Source organism: Rattus norvegicus, chromosome 3, assembly GCF_021556685.1.
Source record: "Rattus norvegicus strain SHRSP/BbbUtx chromosome 3, alternate assembly SHRSP_T2T, whole genome shotgun sequence".
NCBI lineage: Eukaryota > Metazoa > Chordata > Mammalia > Rodentia > Muridae > Rattus > Rattus norvegicus.
The window spans coordinates 105,169,851-105,184,585 of record NC_141536.1 but is presented as its reverse complement, the minus strand read 5'-3'; the positions used below and the strand labels follow the sequence as shown (position 1 = coordinate 105,184,585).

At 50.6% G+C, this 14,735-nt stretch overlaps 1 protein-coding gene across 5 annotated transcripts in view; it reads right to left on the bottom strand.

Moving 5' to 3' along the window:
* Positions 1–69: 69 nt before the first annotated feature.
* Pak6 (p21 (RAC1) activated kinase 6) overlaps positions 70–14,735 on the bottom strand; it is a 35,251-nt gene continuing 20,585 nt past the window's right edge. For 3 of the 5 annotated variants that reach the window (NM_001106498.2, XM_087650914.1, NM_001430001.1), the window contains 8 exon segments: positions 70–1,679; positions 2,734–2,868; positions 3,433–3,558; positions 3,653–3,779; positions 4,070–4,203; positions 4,341–4,838; positions 7,469–8,122; positions 8,880–9,088. In NM_001106498.2, coding sequence (NP_001099968.1) covers positions 1,512–1,679; positions 2,734–2,868; positions 3,433–3,558; positions 3,653–3,779; positions 4,070–4,203; positions 4,341–4,838; positions 7,469–8,122; positions 8,880–9,083 — 2,046 coding nt within the window. In that variant the 5' untranslated portion in view covers positions 9,084–9,088 and the 3' untranslated portion in view covers positions 70–1,511. 5 annotated transcript variants of the gene reach the window in all.

Here is a 14,735-nt window from a genome sequence, read left to right as displayed (position 1 = left end):
CACCCACTCCAAGGGCATCCAGCTCCAAGAAAGCCTGGCTCCAGTCCCAGAGAATGAAAAACTCAAAGGTTCGAACATTTAGTTTAATTTAAAACAGGCACAAGTGCAAACAAGTCACAAAAATTTCTAGGGAAGGATGCTTTTGTTTTTTAAAACTCTGACCCTTTAAAAAAAAAAAGACCTTGCAATTTTCTTTTGCCCTAATGCAGGTCATCAGGGAGCAGAGGAGTCTAAAAAATATTATCTGGATAGGGTCCAGACACTGGAGTTCTTCCTTGGCATTCCCTGTCTCACAACAGCCAGGAAGATGGGAAGGGAGGAAGGTTAGGGAGGCAGGTAAGTATCTGCAGGGCAGCTGGGGCAGCAGGCTCACACAAGGAGGTGCACATCCCTTGGCATGAGGGACCTCCTCCCTGGAGGTGGTTCACCTTTCTGTCCCAGCCCAGGGTTCTGAAGAGGAGGGGTCCCTGATCTGGCTACTGAGAAGTTGCTGACAGGTAAAACAAAGTTTATTCCCTTACTATTCCTGCCTTAGTATGGGAGAAACTCAGAAACTTCGAGGGCCCCCAGCATGTGTTAGACTTGACATACACACACCCCTTCACTGTTTTAGGTAAGAACATGGGACTTGAGAAGCAGAAAGCCAGGTCCAAAGTGGAGCTTGGTAGAAAAGAGGTGGGCAGCTCTTCTGAGGCTCTCTGTGGGTAACTGGAAGGACCTGGGCTTTTGGGGAAAGTTTACACACACACACACACACACACACACACACACACACAGCAGAGAGAGAGAGAGAGAGAGAGAGAGAGAGAGAGAGAGAGAGAGAATGAGAATGAGAATATGTTCTCTACATCCTGGAAAATGGAACCACATTTACTGCCAATCCCACTCTCTCAGAAGATTCCCCCTTGCTGCTCCCGTGGCCCACACACAGGCGATTCACAGTCCTGTAGAGGCTTTCTAGGGAGAGGCAGTGCCAGGGGACAGACAGGAAACAGGTGCAAGTGGGGCTTCCCGAAGTCAGACCAAAGGAGGAAGAAGGATTTGGGCAGTGAAATCCTTCCCCATGGCCCTCTGGGACTCCAGGGTTTGAAGCTTTAGCTGAGAATAGCAAGTGTCTGTGTGAAGGAGGAGCATGCACCCTCTTGGTGGCCCTGGTCACTGTGGACACTGCCTTTAAAAATCTGCAGCAGCCTGTCAGCTTTGCTGGCTCGGGGCCAGGAGCACCACTCTCCATGTTTCTTAGAAACATCCCTGTGCAAATAACAAAGGGCCAAACCTGCAGAAGGGGTCACTGTCATCCCAAAGGCAACTGGGACTCTGGGGAGTGAGGCTGAGGGGGCAGGTCCAGCCTAGCCCAGTGGGCAAAAGGGCAAGAGGGAAGGGATGGAACTTCACATTCAATCTTTGGAGAGAATACTGAGAGAACATGGCAGATCAGCCCTGCCACTGGAATGGCTGCCCAGCGTCCTTGGCCTGTGGACAGAGGTGGCAGGTGCACCCTGGGCGTGGGCTCAGCAGGTGGAGGTCTGCTTGCGGTAGAGCTGTATCAGAGGCACCAGACACTCGGGCAGCCCCGTCTGCAGCAGAAAGGGGTGATCCAGGAGCTCCTGGGCTGTGGCTCTCTCTTGGGGTTCCCGTACCAGCATTCGTTCCAGGAAGTCTCGCAGCACTGGAGAGACCTGTGGAATAGAACAGTGAGGGGAAGCCGTGGCTTGCAGTCATTTCTCTGTGGTCTGACTGCTGGGGCCCCCCACTATGTCACACCTCATCTTCTCTGCTTTCTTACTTCCTGGTTCCTCCCAGGTTCACTGATCGTCGGAGTATCAGGCAGAAGGAGGCCATTTCACCTGTTCTGAGAGTGGCAGAGCAATGAATGGGATGAGGATGTCTGGAAGTCTGGGTAGCTGGGTTCCGTACAGGGCCCATTCCCCCTGCCTGCTTCTCGGGGTTCTGGGCATTAGGCGCTGCAGCTCTGCGAAAGGGGCATGGAACTGGCATCCGCGATCCAGTTCCTGATCTGCCAGGCTGCCTTGGGATGCTACAGAAGGCTGCCTCCTGGGGCACTTAACTAACGGGTGCTCTTTGAGACCGGCTCATCAGCTTCTCAGGGCAGTCTCCATGGCCCAAGCTGTCTTAGAGCCTATTAGAAACTTGTGCTTCAATCCTCCGGGACATTTTTAGATTTGGCCACCAGGTGGCAGTACCATTAGGTGTCTGTCCTGTGCCTATCCGGCAGCAGGTGGATGGATTTGACAGGGGAGAGTTAATTATAATAAGTGTATATACTGGTTCTGAGGTGCAAACAGTGGCTCAGCTATAGTCGGGAAGTGTCATACAAGAGGAAAAACCCATTGATGTGATGGCACTATGGTATGGGGCCCCAGACAGGTAAGATGGAAGGATTTGTACTCTGGAGACAGCTAGGGCTCCTCATAGGTATAGGTGGGTTCCTGTCAAGAGCCTGCTGAGGAGTGGCTCTCCTGCTGCAGATGCAGGTGGGAACCTGTTGGCATGAACCTGGGAGTTGGTACATACATGTGACTTTGTACCCAGCACAGGTTTTATGGACCAAAAGTATATATACATACGTGTGTGTGTGTGTGTGTGTGTGTGTGTGTGTGTGTGTGTGTACCCTTCTGATTCCATGGTACCCACGTCCCTGTCCTCTTGTCTCACAAGAAATGGGCTTGGGGGTATGAGGTTGGGGAGTTCACACCTAACACAGTAACTGACCTTGTAAGAGTTCTTTAGCTTGGGTGGGGGGCTGTCCCGGAGCCTCTTCATGGCTTGCACTGGGGAGTCGCTGAAGTAAGGGGGTTCTCCATCCACCATCTCAATCACCATGATGCCCAGAGACCAGATATCCACCTGCAGGAGAATAGCCCTGACTCTACTGCTGGGGTCTGGCTCTTGGTGGCAGTGTGTTGGACGGAGCATCTTGTTTCCTTCCAGGTGTCCTGGAGAGGCTGCCCCCGACCCCCGACCCCAGTCAGATGCCCTATGCTTAGCCCCCTTTGTCTGAGTGGCCAGGGGTCATAGAAACCACCACCCATGCAGAACACTGGGCACTGTTTCCTTGAACTGAAGAGAGGAGAGTGTGGCAGAGCCTGCCCCATAGTGAAGTCCAGGTGAGGGTAACTCCGTTAAAACAGGGAGGAAGGTTCGGGTGTAGTGGGCCTTTAACCCCAGCATTTAGAAGATGGGGGAGCAGGCATATTCCTGTGAGTTAAGGCCAGTTTGATCTAAGTAGTGAGTATAGGAAATCCAGGACATATTGAGACCCTGTCTCAAAAAGGAAGCAGGGGACAGATACTGATTAAGTGAGGACCTCAGAACTGGGGTAATTAGTGGTGGAAATATTTAATACGTGCAAGATAGAGGAGTTACATGGTCTTCTAAATCAGGGGGCCTTGGGGTGGAGGGAATAGTTACCTCAGTAGCGTACAGGGATCTGGAGATCACCTCAGGAGCCATCCAGTATGGAGTTCCTACGAGAGACTTTCTCTTGGGGACATCTTTGCTGATCTGAGCACAGAACCCAAAGTCTGAGAGCTTCACCTGGAGTTGGAAAGGAAGTAGGTAGAGACCGGGAAGAGAAGTGACGCCAGAGAGGATGGGGTGGGCAGCTGAGCTGTGAAAAGGGAGGACCTACCCTGCCATCAAGGGTCAGCAGGATGGAATCACTCTTGATGTCTCGGTGGATGACACCCTGGGCGTGCAGGTAAGCCAAGGCCTGAAGCACAGCTTCACACACAGTAGCAATCTGTTCCTCATTGAGTCTGGACAGGGAAGGCAAGCCACCCATGGGAGAGCCATGAGGTCAGGGTGGCTGGGTTGGATAGACAGGAGTCCCAGGCAAAGGGATCTACAACTCCTAGGCTCATACTCTGCAGGCTGTAACCCTGGAGTACACTTTCTCTTGCCCATTTTTCTAAGACCATGGAGTCTCAGTTGCCCCAAATAGGCAGGAGTCTAAAATGATTAGTTCTACTGGCCAGAGGCCACTGATCTCCACATCAAAGCAGTGTTGGGGTGGTCTTCCCTCAGCCCAGCCCTTTCAACTGCCCACCTGACTTGGGAGATGATGTCTGTGAGGGCCCCGCCCTGCAGGAACTCCATCAGCACCCACAGCTCCTCTCCTACCAGGTAACTCTTGTACATCTCCACCACATTGAGGTGCTGGTAGTCACGCATGATCACCACCTGAGGGCAGAGAGAGACTAGAGTACCTGACACAGTATCCCATGGTCAGGCTCCCCTTCCCCCTGCTATGTCGGCCCCACGTGCTGAGCCTCATTGAACACTTTTACTGCCCGGCTGGCATTCCATCAGGTTCCCACCTCATTAAAGAGCAGTTCCCTGCGTTGCTGCTTTCTGAGGTCCATCATCTTGACTGCTACCTGGCGACCTGAATGCTTCTCCCGGGCCAGACACACAATGCCCGTGGAGCCCTCCCCAATCTTCACATAGCTGTCCAGCAGCAGCCGAGGGTCACCCTGGTCCACCACCATCCTGAGCGCAGCTTTGAACTGCTCATGTGTTACGATGCCTGTGTCTTCGCCACCCAGGGCCCCCTTGGCCACTGTGGGGTCCTGGGGCAGGTATAGATTGCTGGTGCTGATCTGGGCATGCCGGGTGCGGGGGGAGCCTGCTGGAGAAGACCGGCCTGGAAGTGGACCAGTGGCTGGGGCTGTGCGGAGGGACTTCTGGGGACTGCTGGTATCTGAGGTGGTCAGAGGACTGAAGGTCCCCGTGGGCTGATCTGAGGGCAAGGACTGGGCCTTGGCTACCAGGTTTGAAGAGGAATCTTTTTGTGGTGGTCGGAAAGCAGAATTGAGCTGTGAAGACAAGGAGAGACAATACCGGGTGAGTTAAAGAACATTTGAGATAAGCTTCCTAGAGGCAGGGTTGGCTGCTGTGGCCTGGTCCCTAGCAGGATCACCCAGGACTTCAGATTAAGTGGGGGAAGCAAACAATGAAGCTGAACCTTACCAGAGCAGCAGATGTGTCCCTAACCTCCCAGGCGACAGGCTCAAGAGCATCTCTTTATACCCACTCTATGGTTCCAGGGAAGACAAAGACAGCAAGTCCCCTGGGTGTCCTCCAGCTGGGTATTTCTTCTTGGTCAATTGACAAGCAACCTCAGGGAGACAAATTTCTCAGAGAGGATGGGTCAGAGACTTCTGGTGTGAGTGGAAGAGGCCCTGGGTAGCTGTGACTGACTCCCAGAACCAAGACAAGGAAGAAGCCATGGCTGCCATGTGTCTTGTGAGGCTGTGTAGCTAGGAGATTAGGCTCTTAGCTGAAGAACCCTTGGAGAAGGAAGTGGGGACCTAGCCTTAGAGCCTCAGTTGTGGGGTGAGGCAGAGGAAAGACTGCCCATCCCCGAAAGCTGGTGAAGCCCTCTCCCATCTGAGTTCAAGTCTTCCTGTGCTGGAGCAAAAGGAGCCCACCCCTCACCACCCCTTTATGGGTCTTGTATCTTTAAAAGGCACATGGAGAGGGACTCTCTAGGGACTACACAGAAGGCTGCCTAGGGTTCCCCTAATCTACCCCAGGGGCTGATGTCTGCACTCACTAGGGTTTGGACATGGCCACAGCACTGAACTCATTCAAGGCAATCTCCTGAAACTACCAGGGCCTGTCTAGGAGTCTGCAAGTACACAGTGATAGCTGCCATGTCTTTAAGAGCCCCAGCCAGAAGAGCGTTTATCTGGAAAGTCGACTTCAAATTAAACTACTCCCCTGAGTCGGAACCATGCTGTCTCTGAGCCCATGACAACCACCAAGTACTTCCACTGTGGGAGTGCCCTGGCATACAGAATGGCCCATGAGGGGCTGGAGAGATGGCTCAGTGGTTAAGAGCACCCGACTACTCTTCCAGAGGTCCTGAGTTCAATTCCCAGCAACCACATGGTGGCTCACAACCATCTGTAAAGAGGTCCGATGCCCTCTTCTGTTGTATCAGAATGGCCCATGAGGGTTCTCAGTACCCATCCAGTGTCACTCATGGGGATGGACATCACGGTGACTGGCAGTTCAAACAAATGATGTCAGTGCCCTGTTCAGCATAGCACCTCTTTCCTTTGGAGCCCTGAAGCTTGCCCAAGCAGATAGAGGGGTCAATTGACCCTCACCTTCCTAGTGCTATGCCCTGCCCAAGTCACAGCCTTGCAGAGACCCCCTAATGTCACAGATATGTGAGGGACAGGAGCATATGAAGCCCAAAGGCCTCCTCAGTGCCTCAGCTGGAAGTGACCTGGAGCACTTGTTGGCTCAGGTCATTCTCCAGTTCAGGTTAGACCACAATCATACCATCACCACAGCAAAGGATCCAGCTTGCTTTCAATGCCCTCCCTGTTCAAGGGGAGGCCCCACCACTGTCAGCAGCTGTTTCTTAGGCGTACGTAGCTTCCCTCAAGCTCATCCTGTCTTTCAGGGGCTAGATGATAACTATCCCATGACTGCAAAACTCCGTAGAGAAGATCTAGGAGGCTGGAAGGCCTGAGACAGGATGACCTGACCTTCCCTGCTTGCTCCTGTGATCCACTGGAGACCCTAGCATTAGCTCACTCTGAGTGGGTCATCTGCCAAATGGGAAATGGCAGTCCTGTCACTGCAGATAGAATGGGCAGGCAGGCAAGGAGGAAAACATACTAATCTGCCTGCCAAGAAATGCCACCCAGACTCCCTCCTCTCTTTGTCTCAGGAAAGAACCCTCGTCTCTGTCCTGCTACTCCAAGTTCTGGTGCAAAGTCAGTCCTCGTGATTCTCATAGCACGCACCCTCTGGAAAGTTGTACCCCTCCAGGGACATTAAGGAATTAAGCACACACTACTGTAGAAGTGAGAACTGAAGCCTGATTCTTCTTTGACCCTTTGGTTTTCTCATGACACCTTGGGGAAGAAAGAACTATGGAGAGAAAGGGAAAAGGAGAAAGAAGAGGCGGTCATTGTAGGCAGTGAGCGATACCCAGAATCTCCTGCAGTTCTCAGGAAGCAGAGGGCTTCAGAACTGTCCCCAAAGAGGGAGGCAGAGAGAACCTGCCCTTTCCAGGTAAGGGCACACATCCCTAGTTGGGCCTTGAGGTTCTGTCCTGAGATTTTGGTTAAAGGTGCTTTTAAAGGAGGGTCTGTCTCTCAGCGTGGACTGCCAGGCCTCAGAGAACAGAAATGTCAGCCACAGTGTCCTCTTCTCTCTACCTGAAATGACTTGAGTTACAGCTTGTGACTAACACATGGAAGCCTTTGGAAGACATGAATTCGGATGGTGAATTCAGGCTCTATCCATTAGCCTAGACCACTCTAGTCGGCCATTTTGTTTTCCCACATTCTTATCCTCATTCAGTGAGTGGGGAGGGCCCCTCTAGGCTTGGGATCTCTAATACTTATTGGCCTACAGATGTCTGCTAGATGTGCTTTCTTGTCCTCCTTAGAGTGACCCCAGGAGGAAGCCCCAGGTCATATACCTTGTTCTGTGGCAGAGGGACCGGCTTGCTGCTGCTTGCAGAGCCTGTGGCGGGAGTGGACAGGAACATGCTGCGGAAGAGCCGGTGCTTGAGGCTGCTTTCCTGGGTCTTAGGGCTGGGGCTGCCTTCTCCACCTGGTCTGCCAATGGCTGAGCCCACCAGGCAAGATTGTGGTCGAGCCTCTTCCGAGCTATGCTTGGTAACCTTCACCCCACGCCTCCCTGTGGCCATAGGGGGTGAGGTACCAGGTGGGGAACTCTGTAGGCAGGCACCCAGCTGCAGGCAGCGTTGGGAGGCACCCTGGAACTCAGCGGGGCCCAGCGACTGTGCCTTGGCAGCCATGCCATTGGGCAGGGCCTGTGGGCTCTGTGGTTCTGGCCATGGCGTTTGCCTGTGACCTGCTGGTGTGCCCCCATTACAGCTGAGGTAGACGCCATGGGGATCAGTGCGCTCAGACTGAGGACTTTGGAGGTACATATCCGGGTCAGCCGCCCACTGATCATCTCCTAGCAGCCCCAGGGACTGTGCCCGCCGCCGGCTGGTGGGGCTGCGTCCACGCAGAGTGTTGGAGCTGATAGCTGACAACTTCTGAATGTCATTGAGCAGCCCGGAGATGTAGCCCTCTGTGGGCACTGAGCTGCCCCGTACTACCGTCTGTAGAGGAAGACAGAAGAGTATGAAGAAACGGCCCCTTCGTGGCAGGGGGTGGCTCAGAGCCTCCCAGGGGACCCTGGGGAGTAATCCCACCCACACACCTCCGCTATCACCATCCATCTGTTAGGATTTGAGATAATCGGCTGTGTTCACAGTGGGTCAGGCCCATGCTGTGCTGTCTGTTTATAAGGAGGCAGGGAGAAGCAGGACAGATGGGTAGGGTAGCCACAGGGTTAGGGTCCAACATGAAAGTGTGTGGCCAGCTGTGCCTAGGGAGCTGGCGAACTCAGAAGAGGCACTTCAGACTCTAGATCTTCCAGTGGTCTTCAGAGCAATGTGTGAGAAAACCAGTTCTGGGGCTTTGCCCCCCACCCTACCTCCCATACTCTATGACAAGTCTCCTGACCTCAACTACCAACCAACTCTTAGATCTCCCCATGTGACTCCTGATCTGTGAGAGCTACCCCTGGTTTGAGGGGTATTTTTTCCAATCCAGGGCCTCACACTGTGGCCAAGGCTAGCCCTCCAACTCCTAGCAATATGACTGCTTCAGCCTGTCAAGCGCTGGGCTTATAATTGAGAGCCCCAACACCCGGCTTAAAATTCTCTCCAGGTGGGAAGACTGATTAGCAGAGAACTGAGACAGGAGACTTGATTCTGATACCCAAGTGAGCCCTCCTGGTGCCTCTGGGGTCTCACAGACTGCTTCCTATGGAGTAGGAGAGACGGAACATGGCTATAAGTCTGTCCCCCTTACCTTCATGGGCTGCAACTGCACCCGTGTGATTCGAGAAGGATCCACCACAGGCTTGGGCCGCCTCAGAGTATCCAGGATGTTCTGCCATTGTGGGGGCAGGCCCACGAACTTGCCTTCCTTGGGGTCAAATGAGGTGTGAACACGGTGCTGGAAGTTCTGTGGGGCTGATATCTCAGGGCGTTTCTTCTTCTTCTTTCGGAACATGGTGCCTGTAAGAGGAGGGTTAGCTGAGCTGGTCCCAGGGATCCTGGGTGGCTCAGTGGGCACTGAGTATCGGGCTCAGTCCTCTGTGTGTCTCTCAACATAACACTCTGTCCCTGAGGCTTCTTTTACTCTCTTCTGGACTCCCTCAGGGAAATGGATGGCTCCCAGCAGAACAGTTATAGAAACAACAAAGATTTCTTAGTCAATCAATCAATCAGTCAGTCAATCAATCAATAGCCAACATAGATTACAAGCCAGAAAAAGAGGTGTCCACCTTATTGCTTGTGCCAAGTTGCCTGCCAAGGAGTGCTTTTATAAAGCCAAAAGCCCTTTGCAAGCATCAATCCACATTGAAAAATTACAAAAAGAGAGCAGGGGGATAGGAAGCCAGCAGACTTGTTGCCTGAAGCTGGCATGGTTAGCCAAATAATTCAAGAAAAGGAAACTCTGACCCAATCTCGCTTAAGAACACACACGTGAGCTGGGCCCTCATGTTATGGATTATATGGCTGTAATCCCAGCTCTTGGGAAGTTGTGGCAGGGGGATTGTTGTGAGTTTGAGGCTAGCTTGAACTATATTGCAAGACCCTATCTAAGCTGCAACATCCCTCCCCGACAAATGACCATAGATGTGAAAGGCCTAGACAAAACTAGTAAACTGAGTCAATGACTTGTTAAAAGTTTCATCACGGTCAACTCTTGTTTGTTGCTGACTGACTAACAGAAAACCTATTAAATCAACATTAGCAAGAAGCCAAACAGCCACTCTGCAGCATTGATGCCCAGGCTGGGTGGATATCATGTGACTTGACAATGCCAACAGGGTCCTTCTCATGAACATGCACTTTGCCTTACTTCTGAAAAGGGCTGAGCCAGGAAGTCAGCCTTGTGTAGGGCCAGAGTAGTTGCCTTATAGGTCATGTTCTCCCCCCAACCCCCTAAAGAAGGTAGAGTCCCGCATAGCCACTTTCTGTGGATTTTAATCTGATCCCAGGACACCTCAAAAAATGTCTCTTGTAGTCAAATCTGCATCCCTCACCTTGCTGATCTGGAGTTAGCATGAGGCTCTGCTGAACCCTGCCAATGGAAATGATGTAGACTTGAAACAGGTAATATGACTAAATCTGAAGGCGGGGGCGGGGGGTGGTGACCTGGAGGGTAGCAGGACTTCCAAAGGGTTGTCCTGGTCTCTCTTAGGGAGTCCCAGGCTTGACTAAACATACTGATAAACCACACTTGAGTGCCTTTGAATATGAAGTAGCTCAAAACACTTCAGAAATGAAACGGACCAATACGTCTTTGACTCTGAACAGGGTCTTACTGTGTTTCCCAGAGGGTTATCCCTCTGCCTCTGCCTCTGGAGTAGCTGGGACTCCAAATGCACTTACAGAGCTCACACTGTTTCTCCTTGTGAAGGTTTGGATTACTCTTCCAATTGAACAGTTGCCGCGCAGGGCCATTGCAGTCTCCAACTGTTCTCATTCTAGAGACGGTAGTTCCCCCATCACTCTGGTAGGTTCTGGAGAGATTGCAGGCAATAGTACCACCAAGAAAAGGTGGAAGGACCACCACTTCCTCGCTAGGAACTTGCCATATGGCGAGTGGAATCCATGGCACACCCCTAGAAGATCAGCAGACTCTAATATTCCCTAGGGGCAGAGTTGTGGCTCCAGAACCCCTGTAGACTGAAGACTTTACATTGAAACGCATCTTGAGTTGCAGAGAGTCTCTGCCCTAAATAGGAGTGACTTGGAACGGTTACCCAAGCAACTCGAGCCTCTGCACTCCTTACCTATCTGTCTAGTGGTGTTTGTGGAAGACAACTCACGAGGTTGGGGTGGGGGGAACAAGCGACAGATTGCTGGTCATTTCTCTAGCTGTGTTCTCTCTCACCTTGTGCCTCTGCTTGGGGTCTTCAGACACTGACACTTGGGTAGATTTGGGTCTGGGAGTGATGCCAACGTTCTTTCCCCTCTCATTTACTTCTCTAGGGGTCATGACTAAAACTCTAGGTTCTGGGCCTCTCTGGACCACTTAGGCCTCTGCCTCTTGCTTTGGTCAGCATGGCCAGTCTCCACAGCCTCTCAAGCAGACCCTCTCCCTGGATTGTTGTTAGCAGGCTCTGTGGGCTAGTTTTATGTTAACTTGACATAAGCTCGAGTTATCTGAAGGGAGGGAACCTTGATTGAGGAAGGGCCTCCATGAGACCTGGTTGTCGGGCATTTTCTTAATGATTGAGAGGAGGACCCAGCTCATCTGTGGGTGGTCCCATCCCTGGGCTGGTGGTCCTGGGTTCTGTAAGAGAGCAGGCTGAGTTTGCAATGAGGAGTAAGTCAGTAAGTAGCACTCCTTCATTACCCCTGCATCAGCTTCTGTCCTGACTTCCCTCAGTGATGGACTGCTAGCTGGAATTGTAAGCCGAATTAACCCTTTCCTCCCCAACTTGCTTTTGGTTATGCTGTTTTACCACAGCAATAGAAACCCTAACTAAGACACAGATCCACATGCTTCCTCTGTAACTGGGAAACCTAGAGTATTTACACCCAGAGACACAAAAGAAGTGCCCAAGGCCTTCCCTCAAGAACCCTGATTTCTTCAACTCCTCCATGCCCACCAGGAGATCAGCTCTTGGCTCTTGCACAGGGATTCTAGAGGAGGAAAGGCATCAGCGTCAAGTGGTTATCAGTGGTTCTAATACCTTCCAGACCCACCCTAACAGCTATTCCTTGACAAGCTCTCCCCAGAGGCAGAGATCTGAGAAGAAAGACCATCAGCCAAGGGATCACAGAGGTTAGAGACTAACAGAAGTAGTCAGTGGAGCTTCGGGTAGAGGAGATCAGATCAAGATTTAAGAAATCGGCTGACCATTTAAACAATGGGAAATCTGTAACCTAAAGGAAGGCCACCAGGGCTCATCCAAAACACAGTCAGGCCAACTGTGCTTGGGACAGCATATTTATGAAAGTGGAAAAGTCAGAAGAATCTGCAACCACCAAATTAATTTAGAAAGTTCTTAATTCAAGGTCAACATAAGTAAAAGTTAATTGAATTTCAATATAAAATGAAATAAAGTGGGGTTGGGGATTTAGCTCAGTGGTAGAGCGCTTGCCTAGCAAGCACAAGGCCCTGGGTTCGGTCCTCAGCTCCAGAAAAGAACAAAAACAAAAACAAACAAAATGAAATAAAGTGGTGCATGGTAGCTCGCACCTGTAATGCAGGTGAGAGGATCAGGCATTCAAGGCCAGCATGCATTGTATGAGTTTGAGGCCAGCCTGGGCTAGAGAGCCTGTCTAGGAGGAGGAAGAGGAGGAGGAAGAGGGAGAGGAGGAGGAGGAGGCAGAGGAGGAAGAGGAGGAAGAGGAGGAAGGAGGAGGAGGGAGAGGAGATGGAGGAAGAGAAGGAGGAGGAAGAAGAGGAGGTGGAAGAGGAGGAAGAAGAAGAGGAGGAGGAAGAGGAGGAAGAAGAAGAGGAGAAAGAGGAGGAGGAAGAGGAGGAGGACTGGAAAGATGGCTCAGTGGTTAAGAGTAATTACTGCTCTTACAGAAGACCTGAGCTTGGTTCCCAGCACCCACATGGCAGCTCACAGCAGCCTGGAATTTCAGTTCCAGCTGATCTGACGCCTCTGCAGGCTGATATCCAACGCACACACATATGCACATGCACAACAAAATAAAGATAAATTTTAAAAGAGAGGAATGAAATGGCACTATTTATCATCTACCATTAAAAATAGCAAACACCCAGGAATAAATGTCTTCATATTGAAAGCCGTAAACCATTATTAGTGATATTAAAGAATGTTCATCTGCTGAGGAGTTCACACTGTGAAGATGTCAGTTACTCCCAAGTCAACCTACAGACTTATTTCAGGCTCAGCATATTTCTTGTGGCAGAAACTGACACACTGATTCTAAAATGTGCAGGGAAACAGAGAACCAGGAATAGCTGCAGCAATCTGAGAGAGCAAAGTTGGAGGACTACACTAAATATATACCGAGGTTTACCATAAAGCTCCCAGAATTAATATACTGTAGAAACAGCACAAGGACCGACAAACAGAGCAATGGGACAGAAGCATGAAGCCAGAAATAGACCCACTCAGATAAGGTCACTTGATTTATGGCAAGGGTGACATTGCAATGTGGTAGCAATGGACGGTCTTTTCTGTAGCTGAAGCAATTAAATGTCTGTGGGCGGGGATGAACCTGAAGAGATGAGCTCTTGGCATACCCTCAAATTAACTGGTGACAAATCATAGTAACCCACATGTGAAAGGGAAACTCATAAAGCTGGTAGCAGGAGTGTGTGTGTGTGTGTGTGTGTGTGTGTGTGTGTGTGTGTGTGTGTGTGTGTGTATGTGTCCATTCCCCCAATATGTGAAGACTATATTGGGCCCAAGTTTGATGGTTTCTTCTGGAATTTCCGACATGCTGTGTCCCAAACCTGTCTGTGTTCATGGATCCCAAACCAGAGGCAAATTAAAACATCAAGGTTTTCTTTGTTTAAACAGGAATAGGGGATCATTACTTGAAGTTTCACCTCTGCCATTTGTCAGTGCAGTAGGAAGGAAATAGATGAAAATAACTGGTGAGTTTAACTGCTAGGGTAATGGGGGATTTCCTCAGATGCCACCTCCCTAGTCTTCTAAGGAAAACAACCAGTTTTTTAGATAGGGTTCTTAGGACATATGGAGCTTTTCTCTGGCTACATTGTGTCTTTGTGTCTTTTACCCTTTTCCACTCTTGTTCTATCCTTTCAACTCCCTCACACTACATAAGAGAGAAAAAGGAGGGGTTGGGGATTTAGCTCAGTGGTAGAGTGCTTGCCTAGCAAGCACAAGGCCCTGGGTTCGGTCCCCAGCTCCGAAAAAAAGAAAAAAGAAAAAAAAAAAAGAGAGAGAGAAAAAGGGATAAAGAGGAAAAGAGAGAGATCGCTGAATAAAGTCGGGGGTCAGAAAGGGGGCGACGTTATCGTTATTGTTAGACTACTTCCCGCCGATCGGGGGCATCGAATTCCTTGGGGAACGTTTGATCTTTGCTGTCAGGATATCTAATTTCTTCTTGTTGTTTTAGTTTCTTCCTTTTGAACAACTACTTAACAAATCACAACTACAAACAACCAACATCAGCCCACCAAGAACCCACCTATTGGGACCCTAGCATTTATACACTCCCTGTGAAGTCCCCAGAATTCCAAACACCACACAATCTCAGAAACTGTCGCTGGCAAGATCAGGCGCCTTGGAGAGCTCGAGGCAAATCAGTCAGCTGCTGTGCACAATCGGAAGTAGCCCACACCCCACACTTAGGATTAAAACAAAAGCATACTCTTATAATATTTCTGTGGTTTTTAAAGAAACCAGAATTCCAAAATTGTCATTACAGATATAGCCCAGGCTGGCCCTTCCATTGATCCTTCTGCTTCACACTCCCAAGTGCTGGAATTTCAGGAGCGGATCAGCACACCCAGATAAAAACTTTTTTTTTCTTCTTTTTTTCGGAGCTGGGGACTGAACCCAGGGCCTTGCACTTGCTAGGCAAGCGCTCTACCACTGAGCTAAATCCCCAACCCCCCAGATAAAAACTTTTATCTATTTTGTAATGGTTTGGCTTATTTTACATCTGCGTATGGGCATGTGAGTGCAGGTACCAG